The sequence below is a fragment of the Tetrao urogallus genome (assembly GCF_951394365.1).
Source record: "Tetrao urogallus genome assembly, chromosome: 1".
NCBI lineage: Eukaryota > Metazoa > Chordata > Aves > Galliformes > Phasianidae > Tetrao > Tetrao urogallus.
In genome coordinates, this window is record NC_136813.1 from 6918716 (window position 1) to 6931960 (window position 13245).

The 13245-nt window shown below is 38.9% G+C and overlaps 1 protein-coding gene across 5 annotated transcripts in view; it reads left to right on the forward strand.

Moving 5' to 3' along the window:
• DLG2 (discs large MAGUK scaffold protein 2) overlaps positions 1–13245 on the forward strand; it is a gene marked incomplete at both ends in the record, with an annotated part of 740481 nt that overhangs the window by 509032 nt on the left and 218204 nt on the right. For all 5 annotated transcript variants that reach the window (XM_079537732.1, XM_079537733.1, XM_079537734.1 and 2 more), the window contains one exon: positions 10679–10835. In XM_079537732.1, the coding sequence (XP_079393858.1) occupies positions 10679–10835 (157 nt within the window). The remainder of the gene's footprint in view (positions 1–10678; positions 10836–13245) is intronic.

The window sequence follows — 13245 nt, forward strand, 5'->3', positions numbered from 1 at the left end:
ATGGAAGGCCAAATCCAGACTGTAGTAAGATTCATTCAGACCAAATCTTACACATGAATTTGGAAGATCTGTAGATAAATGTCTTCAGATTTGACTTGAAGTTATACACTAGGACACAGCAGCAGAACAGGAGTCTGGAGTGAAACATTTTGAACACTGGAAGGCAGTGAAGCTCAAACTTGAATATGGATATATAACTAAAGGATGTTGATGAAAACTAAAGGCTGTTACCTGGAAATCCTACTGAGCTATCTCACAAGGCTACATCAGTAGCTTATGAAAACTGTTCTTTCTCCAGCTGACATTCAGACTAAATTGTATTTTACATGATAACAGTCATCTCTTCTGCTGAGATGCTTAGAAACTGGGATTTCAATTTCTTTCATCGAGAGTGTTTTGAATATCTCATCTATAAATATTAGTATGCAAATAAATAGCATTTGAATGATGACTGAGGATAAGAATTTTTATTCTGAACAGGGCAGATATTACAGGCAGCTTTGTGTTTCAAAAGTATCTCATATAAAGTGATTCTGGATGCTTGCTTCCAATGGACTCTGTATTGATATTTCATACACGGCTTAGAGGCATTGCTGGTTTTAGGTATTCTCTTAACCTTTGAATACCTCCTGTCTCCCAGCAGGGTGGAGGGGTTGCCTATCACCATTTCCATCTCACCTAACTTCATTTACAAACTGAAAAGGCGAAGCAGTCATGGTTTATAGTCTTTAAAAGCAGAATGGAAAACAGTCTTTCTAGTTTATGCCTGTGCTGGGGGGAAATGGGTGGAACAGAGATGCAGATTTCCTGATTTATTTTGGTTATTAGCACCTTATTATTACTTTCTAGATCAGGGAAGAGAGAGAAATGATCATGTGAAACAAAGTATAAATGAATAAGTGATTTGGAATAACCATCTTCCTTTCAAAGCTACAGAGCATATTACTTGTCCAACATTATTGCTCTTGAATTCAGTGTAATTCCTCAAATCTAGGAGACATGCTTCTGTGCCTTTGAGGTAAATGTCATGCATTGGGGTAAAAATACGGACCAGTTTCACTTTTCAAGTAAGAAATTATTCCTTCATGCCAAGTCTGTCTTGCTGGCTGTAAGCATAAAACATTGCCTGGTGCACAGGCTTTAATTTCTCTACTAAGGACAAAATGTAAGACTATTAAAGTCCAGGGGGGGTTCCTACAGAGCAAATAAAATTGCCCATATATAAGCCAGTGCACTCATGCATGCGTCAGTCAAGTTGAAGCCTGGCTCCCAGTAGGTTCCCTTGTATTAAATATACTTCAAAGTTTGTGACAAGTTAGACAGGAGGTTTTGAAAATAAATGCATTAAAAATATATTCATTATTAAACTTAGGATAAAGTACTGCTTCTATAGCTAATGCCAATATTCAATCAACAAGAAATGCCAAAGAAACCACAGTCAAGCAGATAAAACAATTTTTCAAGAAGAATAGGTAAATATAGTAAGCAAAATTACATTTTGCTATGAGATATTCTAGTGAATATCACATATTGTGCTGAAGTTTTAGTTGTTTGTGCATCAACACTTTGTAAAATGAGAGGAAAAGTCAACAATCAATTGCACATTGTAATGAATACGAAGACCAAATGTGAACAAAACACTGTCTGAGCCTAAGAAGGCAAAGTTACCCATCTGGACCCTGATGCTCATTGTGACAGTGATGGATAACAGGAATTTTCTGAAATACGAGAAGCAAACTTGAAGTATTGTATTGTAAAAGAAATGGCTTGATTAGCCAACTGACTCTGAGAAGGCACAGCTCCATGTTCATACAGTGAAGCCAGACACCATGATGCATAGAGGAAAGAGGGTACTTTGATTCTGAGATGTCATATTTTCCCCAGTGACCCAGTGACTAACACATGAACTTAACCAATTGAAGTAATTTCTCTCTACAGCTTATTTCCTGCTATTTGCTACTGCTAAATAGCGTGAATGCTTTATGTTGCATTATCATAGAATCAAAGAATAATTTAGGTTAGAGAAAACCTAGAGATTTCCAAGTCCAACCATCAACTTGATCTACCAAGACCCATGACTAATCTGTGTCCCATAATGCCATGCCAGCACATCTTAAACACCTCCAGGAATGGCAACTCCACCGCTGTCCAGGGCAGCCTCTTCCAACGAGTGATGACCCCCTCTGAGATAAAGTTCCTCCTGACATCCAGTCTAAACTTCCTTTGGCCCAACTTGAGACTGTTTCCTAGTGTCCTGTCTCTTTTTGTCACTGTGTGTGTAGTGGCATGCACAGAGGGTGGCCTTAACTGGGGACTGGGTGTTGGCCAAATGATAGCAGCAAGATGAATAAATATCCTACTGGGCTTTCTGTGATGTGTGCTATTGTAACACCAGCCCAGCACATGCATGAATGGATGCATGATGTCAGTATTCTTCTAGGAGTAAAATAAACAAACAAACAAATAAATAGGAAAAAAAAATCAAAAACAACTGCAGAAAATCTTAAAGCCATATTATTCTGCTGATTCGGGATACATCACTGATTATAGATAATTGAAAAAATCTGTAAGGTCTGATATTTGAAAGTACCCAATGCGTTTAGTTTGTTCTAGATGTTCCAAAAAGCACCAAATCTTTCCAACACCCTAATGTTATAGATGGTTCAAAATAAAGAGAAAAGCAGAGATGTGAGTGTGAGATGAATACTGAAACCAACTGTATTCCTTAATGTAGCCAGCAGCACAAAATAAGCAAATTGAAAATGGATTTTCTTGCAGCAAATGTTATAAGAATTACTTGTTTTCAGAAGGCTCTTCCCTTTCATTTATCAGTGCAATTTTTAATCTCCTAAATTAAATCTATAATTGCTATGGATTCACAATCCATAGAAGAATGATAGGGATACTCAATTTCTTTTTCATCCTTTTCTTACTCTAAAAGAGTAAAACCGATCAAAACAAATATTCAGTGCAAACATAAGAGAAGCAAAACACTTAGCTGTTTTCACACAATAAACAAGTAAATGATTATGTGATAAAAGTGATTCTATAAAACAGATATGAACCCCCAAAAAATGTTAAGGAGGAAAAGTGCCTCAATGTTTTGCTATTCTATAATTGCATTTTCACAACAGGAGAAATTTCATTAAGTGTTGAAGTTTTACTCCCTCTGATTTGTTGCTCCTTATTGGTTTCAAGTATTAATTTAATAATGCTTTGGTCTTACATCAAGCCTGCAATTTATAATGTGTTATAGAGAATGAGATCTGATGTATTCCCTGAAGCAAGTAACCAAGTCCATCCAAATTGATTCCCTCATTGATTTCTGAGCTTGTAAATTTGTGTGGATTGCAGCACTTTGTTTGCTTCTTTGCTTCTAGTTATGATTTCTGGCGCTGCTATAGTGAATTTTCTTTCTTTCTATCTCTACTTTTTTTTTTTTTTTTTTTTTTTTAATTCCTTTCCCGTTCTCCTTAGAGATGAATTCTTTTTCTTTGTGCTTTCTTTCTTCCTTCTGCTGCCTTCTGTCAGTCCAGGAGTGTTATCATCTCACACTTATTTCTAATTTATGCTTGATTTCCCCTGCTGATCTTCTCTGTTAGTGTTTGGTACAAAACTGCAGGAGGGCACAAAACATGCACACACAGAATTAAAATGCTATCGTACACTTTGTTAGCACCTAGAAACTTACCTTCAGCATTATTTATCCCAGGAGAAATTGTACATGTAGTAAGTAGTTAAAGCTGGAGGCAAAAGCACGCTTTTCAGAAACACTGATAGTGTTAGACTTCATCTTTTTAGTAGCAATAGAGTGCCATCTATTGTCCGACAACAGAACAATATGCCTTCTAAGTATGAAACCATGCAATTACTTTTGCCTCAGTTGCTTTTGTCTCTAGGGAGCAAAATATTTTTACCAAGCAAGAAAATCTGATTCACATTTGAGTAACTTTTGTTTCATTTTTTATTCTCTCGTGAATAATTATGTTCATAGAATCATAAAGCTGTAGAATCATTTAATCATGACTACGTCATCTTTAAATCTTTGATTCCATTACTTCATTTACAGCATTTATCTGTATTTGCTCTGGAATTTTGTGTATTAGAATTATGTGCATCAAGAATTTCAACAGAGGTGAAGGATTTTTCTAGTTCTGGTTCCCAGGCATTCAAGAAGAACTGGGGCAGCTCTTCATAGATTTCCTTAATAATTAGATTAAGAGTTGACTATAAACATCTATGTCAGGAGAATAAATATATAATCCTTAGCTTCATCATAAATCCAATTCCAGGGATGGGACATCCGCAGTTTCTCTGGGCAGCCTGTGCCAGCACCTCACTGCCGTCTCAGTGAAAAATATCCCCCTGACATCTAACCTAAATCTCCCCTCTTTTAGTTTAAAATTATTCTTCTTTGTCCTAACATTAACTCCCCATTTCAAGAGTTGATTTTCCTCGTATTTATAAGCTCCCTTCAAGTACTGGAATGCTGCAATTAGGTGTCCCTGTAGCTTTTTCTTCTACCTGAACAAGCCCAGCTCCCTCAGCCTATATATGTAGGAGAGGTGCTCCACCGTGCTGATCATCTTTGTGGCCCTCCTCTGGCCTGCTTCAAAAAGTTTAACATCTTTCTTGTTCTGGGGGCCCATGGACACAGTACTCCAGCTCACAAGGGCAGAGTAGAGGGAGATGATCACCTCCCTTGCCCTGCTTGCCACCCCTCTTTTGACACAGACCAAGGTGCTGTTGATGTTTTGGGCTGTAAGTGCACAATACTGGCTCATGTTAAGTTTTTAATGTTTTTAATGTTTTTAATGTTTTTAATGTTAAGTTTTTCACCTATCAGGACCCCCAAGCCCTCCTCCACAGTGCTGAACTCCCAGTCTTTTGGATTGCCCCAGCCCAATTTCAAGACCTTCCACTTGGCCTTGTTGGTCCTCACTAGGTTCACATGGGCCCACCTTTCAGCTTGTTCGGGTCCCTTTGGATGGCATCTCCTCCTTATATCATATCATCTGCACTACTCAGCTTGGAGTCATCTATAAACTTGCTGAGGTTACACTCAATCTCAGGGCCTGCCTATTAAAGGAACCAGTCCCAAGATGGACCCCTTGAGGACACTACTTGTCACCAGCCTCCACCTGTACATGGATTCATTGGCCACAGCTCTCCAGCTTTGATGATCCAACCAATTCCTTATCCATCATACACTCCACCCTTCAAACCCGTATCTCTATAGAGATGTGTATGTGGTGGGGGACTATGTCAAAGGCCTTCCAGAAGTCCAAGTAGATTATATCAGTTGCCCTTTCTTGGTCCACCAATGCCGCCACTCCTTCATAGGAGGTCACCAGATTAGCCAGGCATGATCTGCGTTTGGTGAAGCCATGCTGGCTCTCTCAGATCACCTCATATGCCTTAACATGTCCTAACAGAGCTGAGACTCACAGGCCTGTAGTTCCCCAGGACCTCTCCCTTTCTTAAAAATGGGAGTAGTGTTTCCCTTTTTCCAGTCACTGGAGACTTCATCTGACAGACACAGCTTTTAAAATATGATTGAGAGATGCTTGGCAAACACATTAACCAGCTTCATTAGAACCCTGGGATGCATATACATTTATACATATGACTTATATATATGACGTATACATATATATGACTTTTATATATATAAGAATTTATATAAAGTCCTAGTTATTTGTTATGCTATATTTACTATATAGTAAATACTATACTATATACTGTATTTGGCATATGATTGGTACATACCGTCTACCTTAAAGCATAGTCATGACAAAATTTATTCCTATGATCATTGTTTTTCTGACTACGCCTGTGCATTCTTGAATCCACTTTCCAGATTCCACAAGATACTCTAATACGAAAGACATGTGAAGTAATCTTATGGCTGATAGTCTCTGTACAGCCAAATTTGAGTTATGACCAAAACAACCTCTTTTGGCTAAGGACAGGATCCAAAACCTTTCTGTTCTAATCACAGATTCTGACATTTCCCCATTACTGTCTGAGCTTCTTCTGAGCATAATCATCCAAGAGCACAAAGTGAATTTTGCTGTCAAAAGGCCAGAATTACAAAACAGCACTGACAGCATTTTAGGCATAAATCTGCTGACTTGATTAGAGGCAGGGATTAATAACTGGGCCAACTTTTTGTTGAGTTGCGCAGCTTAGTATTCAGTAGATACCCAGTTGTATTGACCTAGTTTTGCCATAGCACTGGCCTTCAACTTTATGGTGCAAGCTGCCTCTCACACATAGAAATACTCAGTTTCATTCTGAACAGAGCTCTAATTTCTTACCAGTGGAGCATGCAGATATATTTGTTTGGCTTTACTGCCTCTTTGTCCTCAATACCTGGGTGAATAATACTGGCAGTAGCTCAGCTCTCTGAAAGTATTTTCAGTCTGTTGGACTCAACATGACAAGTGTCACCATTTCATTTTGTGGATGAGGAAACTGAATCTGATAGAACAAATGACTTGCCAAGATAACTTGGAAATCGTGGACTAAGTGGGGAAGGACTCTACACTCCCAGCTAACTGTCCTAGTTCCATTCCAGCCCCCAGGACACCCTTTTTAATTAAAAATCTATTCATACTTCTTAGATTTGGATTGCATTCTAATCTGTGCACAGTTAAGGAGGTAATAAAAGTGTTGCTACAAGGCACATCAACAGCAATGATGCAAAAAAGAAAAAATCCCCCTTTTTTATTGGGTTGGTAGAAAATTTTTGAAGAATATGCAAAGTCAAGACACTATGTCATCTTCTCACACCTGTATCTTTTTATACTTGTTTTCTCACTGTATAATGTTAAGAAGACATAAAATGAAGGACCACTTGAATTTGGAAGAACACTTGCAATCTCCTTTTAAAAATATTATCAAAAATTTGCTTTTGTTTTGTCTTTCAAAAATATTAAGCCTAGAGATCAGGAAGTTGAGATCTTATTTAAAGATCACAATCAAAATGGAGATACTGTTTGAGCATTAGCATTAGACAAAACTGAAGAAACCCCTACTGCTTTTGGAATTATCTTGTAAAGATAAAGTTGCCATATGTATATAAAAGCTGTTCAACTTAACAACATCAGGTGCTCCTCAGTGCATCACTATTCTCTCTCCTTCCTTTTTCCTTTTATTGTTAAACAAAACAGAAATGAAAAAGCAATTGGTATTCTATCAAAACATGATATAGTACACAGGAAGTATTGGATAATTTACAGAAAGCATTCCAGAGCATGGCTCTTCTGGTCTTGTATGTGTGAGTGTTTGTACTTGTCCCTTTTCTGCTACATTTTATTTGTAATAAGTAAGAATTAGAATATTCTTTTTCTCTGTGAGGAATCACAGATGTAAATGCATACGAGTGTTTGCAGGACTGAGCTAAGATTCACACATATAATTTCTATACTTTTTTTCTGAGGGGTAAATTGTTAGAGGGATTAAAAATTGGGCAAGTATGAATAAACATTGTGTCTATATACATTAATATACTTGTGTGCTTGGGTGTCCAAGAGAGAGACAAATCTGAGTCACAGAATCATAGAATAATTGAATCCTCAGAGTTGGAAGGGATTATTAAAGGCCATCTAGTCTAACTCCCCTGCAATGAACAGGGACATGCACAGCTAGATCAGGTTCTCCAGGGCCTGATTCAGCCTCACCTTGAAAGTCTCCAGGGAAAGAGCATGCACCACATCTCTGGGCAGCTTATTGCAGTGCCTCACCACCCTCACTGTAGAATACTTTTTGTTCTTATCCAACCTAAATCTACCCTCTTTAAGCTTGAAGCCATTTGTCACCACAAACTCTGCTAAAGAGTCTATCCCCTTCTTTTCAGTAGCTCCCCTTTAAGTATCAAAAGGCTGCTATCAAGTCACCTAGAAGCCTTCTCTTCTCCAGGCTGAACAGGCTCAGCTCTCTCCGCCTGCCTTCATAGGAGAGCTGTTCCAACCCTTGGATCATTTTTGTGGCTCTCTTTTAGATGCAGTCCAGCAGGTCTGTATCTCTCCTGCACTGAGTACTCCACATCTGGATGCATTTCTCCAGATGAGGTCTCACAGCACAGAGCAGAGGGGCAGGATCACACCCTGGCCCTGCTGGCCACACTGCTTTTGATGCAGCCCAGGGTACAGTTGGCTTTCTGGGCTGTGAGGGCACAGTGCTGGCCCGTATTCAGATCCCCATCCACCAGTACCCTCAGGTCTTCCTCTGCAGGGCTACACTCAGTCCTTTCATCCCCCAGCTTATATTGGTAGTAAGGGCTGCCTCGACCGGGATGCAAGATCTTGCATTTAGATTTGCTGAATCTCATGAGATTCACCTGGGCCGTCTGCAAAAGCCTGTTTTGGCCCCACTGGATGGCATCCCATCTGTCTGGTGTGTTGACTGTACACCACAGTTTGGTGTCATCAGCAAACGTGCTGAGGGTGCACTTGGCCCCACTGTCATTGTCTCTGAAGAAGATGTTAAAGGTCTCAGCACTGATCCCTGGGGGACAGCACTCATCACTGCTCTCCATTCAGGCATTGACCACCACACTCTAGACTCGATGCTGCAGCCAATTCTTTATTGAACAGTCCACCCATCAAATCCATATCTTTCCAATTTGGAGCAAAGGATGTCATGGAGTACCAGTGTTGCATCTCATCTGGTGGGGCCATCTATTACTTGACTCAGGAAGTTATCCTCAGTGCATTCCAGAAGCCTCTTTGATTGCTTATAGCTCACCATGCTACTTTTCCAGCAGATGTCTGGGTGGTTGAAGTCCCCCAGAAGGACAAGAACTTGTGATCATGGTGCCTCCTGTAGCTGGAGGTAGAAGGCCTCATCAACAGGCTTCGCTTGATCGGGATAGCCTGCAGTAGGCACAAACCACAAGGCTCCCTTTGCTGCCTCAGTCTCTAACTATCACCCATAGGTTTTTGGCTTACTCATGACTATTCTTTAGGGACAGCTCTTCACATTCTATTCCTTTCCTGATGTAGATAGCAACATCCCCTCCCGTCCTTCCTCACCTGTCCCTTCTGAATAGCTGGTCACCATCGCTAGCCATACTCCAGGTTCCAGGGACAGCAACTATACTGTGGTTTTCTAGTAGCACAGTAGCTTCCAGCTCCTCCTGTTTGTTTCCCAAGCTGCATGCATTCATGCAGAGGCACTTCAGTGAGGCAGTTGTTTTTGTTAAGCCCTTGAATGTTAGCTCCTTAACTTCTTTTAAGTTATTTCCTTTGATTTTCCCCATTACCTTTTCCTATTGCCCCCACAGTCACTGTCTCATCATCACAGGATTTTGTATGTGCTGCAGTGTTGCCAGCACCTCTCAAGGCAGCAGGTCCTTCACGGCTTCTGCTAGCACCCTATCCTTCTAATCTTGTGATGCCATCCCACACCTTATCATAGGAAGGCTCACTATCCCCCTTCCTCTTTCACATCTTGTTTAAAGCTCTCCTTAATGAGCTCTGCTAGCTTTTCCCCAAGGACTCTTCTCCCTCTTTGAGAAAGGCAAAACCCACCCGGTGCCTATGAACTAGTTGCCATGTAGGCCAGTTTGTTGTCAGAAAAAGCAAAGTTGTGGTGATGGCACCAGCCACAAAGTCAGGTAATTAAAGATAAAATCCTTTTATTTGTTTCCATGTCCTTAACCAATACAGGAGGCAGAGAAGAAAAGATGATCTGTGCATGCAATTCCTTTAGCCATTCACCAGAGGCTCTGAAGTCCCTTTTGACAGCCCTTGACCCATAAGTAGCTGCTTTTTTCTTTCTGTATATGGAAAAACAGTAAGGGGTTGTGGTCTGACAGCCATACAAGGCTAGGTATTTTTCTGGAGATATCCCTTACCTGAGCCCCAGCTACAGGGCCTGATCCCCCAGTCGTGCTACATGGAGAGTGGGAAAGCTGGGATACATGGGGCACTTTTTCATGAGTACACTACACTGAATGCTTAGGAGAGTTCTCTCCTTCCTCTGGAACTGAAATTTGCTGAAAACAAAATGCATATTATTATATTAACATCCTTTTATCATAGTATCAGTTTACAAATGTAAAGTGTTGAATAAGATCTTGCTATTATTTACAGATTTCCATTATAATCAACAGTTTTTTAAACCAGTAACAGAAAAGCAGATATCCTTCTGTCTAGTTCAGTGATAAAACTTCTGTGCAATTTTATGATTGCAAGTTCCTGATAATATCACACCAGAGTTTTTTTGTGAGATTCACTTCTACTGCTAACTTCATTTGATCCAAATCTGCCAAGTTTAAAACAACTTCACTACTTTGTTTAGATGTTTGATTTTTTTCTTTATTCATTTAGAACTTCAAAGAAAAAAAAAGGTATCTTGTAAAGTTTGATTGATATGTAGCATTGCTAGAAAGGAGGCTATAAAAAACGTTTAGTGTTTTGGCTTTATTTTTAACGAATCCCTCATTTAACTTAATGAGGATTACTTCAGTCGGATGGAATTAATAAAGAAGTTTTGATTCAACCATGAGGAGAAAAAAAAAGTCTGCTTCTTAGTTGTCATTCTCCAATTAACAGATTTATCAAATTTATAGTTTCTTTAGGCATTAGCAGGCCATTGTTCCTTTAGCAAAATGTAGTATGTCTTTGAATACCTTTGAATGGATAAACATTACCATTTTGTTTCTCTACAGAGAGCCTCGAAAAATCATCCTCCACAAGGGGTCCACTGGACTTGGCTTTAACATTGTGGGAGGAGAAGATGGGGAAGGCATTTTCGTGTCTTTCATCTTAGCAGGCGGGCCTGCTGATCTCAGTGGAGAACTGCAGAGAGGAGATCAGATTTTGTCTGTAAGTATTTCTTTTGGGCTTTATTGACTGATTGCCTAATCTTATTTTTTTGTCGTTGCTGCAAGAAAGAAATAACAAAGAAAGCCTCATGAAGCCTTTATGGTTTCCAGTGTCTGATATCCACGTTGAAAACAGTTCATCACTGAATATTCTGCTTATTAATATTCTGCTTATTTGCTCTATTTTTTTTTCCGCCATTTGTTTTTCATGATGTTAGCTGTTCCCACATCATAGTGAGACTTTTCTCTTCTTACTATTACTTATAGTATACAACCTTAATGAGGACATAAATGCAGTGCAGAGCTCAGCACCTCCTGGTTTAACCCATTATCCAGTTCTATATAGCCCAAAATGCACTACTGAGTCAGAAAATATTTTCTAATTTTAGCATTTCTTTGATCAGAAGTAGTTGCATGAAATCACTCAAGCAAGGAGTGCCATCTAGTGTGCACTAAACTACTTAGCAACTACCAGTACCAGGAGATTAATTAGTTTATAATTATCTCTCAGCCTCTTATGAATCTGATGATTGCTCTGAAATTTATTTTCAAATTTTATAGGATAAAAGGCTTTGTAGCCTTAGGTTATATTTTGCATATTTGGTCCCAAAAGCAAACTTTAATTTTTTTCTTCAAGTATTTGTTAATTTCGTGCAGTTCAGAAACAGAGCATTTTTGTATCAGACTTTGTCAAGTAAATGAACATCTCAGTGAAACAACTGAACATAAAGGACTTTGAATGGCAATAAAATCCTTGAGAATGCATTTAAGTAAAGCATCCATTCACATTATATTGCCTTACACAAAGGGAAAAAGAAAAAAAAAAACAAAATCTATACTAAATTGATAAAATCGGAGCTGTTTCATTTGAATTACATGAATAGCTTTAAGAAGAACTGAAACCCAGGAATTATTCATCCCAGAGGAGAGACTGATCCGCCAGGCTGCAGTGTCACGCTCATTCCCATTGCTGTACTTTCTGTCCCTGTGCATCTTGCATCCTTAGTTGCACTTGGGTTAGTGGCAGGGAAAGAAGATGGCTGCAGGCCGGATGGGTTGTGACATAACTATGTGTCAGTTTCCTGGTCAGTTCATGAAGCAGTTGGAACTGACTTCCTTGGGTATGTCTTATGTGAATAGTGAAATTTAACTTCCACTTAGTGTTCCAGTATGAAAAAGTCTCTGGTGCCACTTCTTGATATACAGAAAATCTGATCAGTTAACGACAAAGGGATACAGTAATCTAAAATTATGTATTTTATCTAGACTTGTTCCTTGAAGTAGAAATTGTACAATGCCATAAAGAAATCCTAAAGTAGAAGATTTGTAACTACAAGAAAACTAAGATAGTCTTATAAAATTACCATTATGGAAAGCTAAGGAAGACAAATGCCTCTGGCAACAAGAACATACACAAGGGATCCAAGAAAGGGAAATTTCTTCAGGACTATCATACAATTTATTTTTTCTTTAGCTAGGTGCAGCACAAGAAAGCTGAATAAAAAGTACTATGAGATCAGAGCCTTTCACAGTATATTCAGAAGCTCTTATAAAATTTGGAAAACCATTTTATTTTATTTTTCTGCAGGCACTGTGGGATACTGCCTAAGTTGAATTTTTAATTCCAATTGGTCTGTTTCGCAGCAGTGTTTTCCCTAAGTTCTAATTAAACCTACCAGTGTTGCCACAGCATTTACTTGTCATGCAAGAGTAGTTTATTTGTTCATTGAGCAGAGAGGGATGGAAATTATTACTAAATTAGAGTGCATGCATATCCCCAGGCAATCACCAAGTCAGGCACTGCTGACTTATTTAGTCACAAATAAGTATTATGAATCCATTTTTTCCATGCTCAAACAAAACAAATTTCATGCACAGGCCAATCTAAGAGTGATAAATCTTAGACCACTGTCTGGTAAAGGGTGCCAGATCCCTTAATTTTATAATGGATGCACAGAATAGGTCTGATTCTCTCTGTTTATTTTTGCTTGTCTTATCCTTCAGAAACGTTTATTTCCTTGCTGAAGTAGTTTACCCATTGTTTCTCAAAACATGACAAATCTGATTTACCACAGGCCAATAGTACTTGCCAAGCTAATATTTTGAATTAACACTGGCTTGGTTAAATTTCTCTCAGACAGGAAGCAGAATAAATGATTTAAACTTTGGAGACATAGATTTAATTCCTGATTCTGTTTGTGTCATTATCTGTGGCCTTGGGCAAGGTGCTTTAGTTTTCAAAACATCCAGTGTAGAAGAAGAGAATCACAGCATCTTCCTAATTCATTTCTGTGCTGTTGGTATGGCAAAATGCTGACTAGTTGAGAAATGTCTCTATTCACCTTTGGGAAGATGCCTATAAATATACCTTAAATAGAATGGAAATCCATTAGTTAGACCCACAAAGCAGC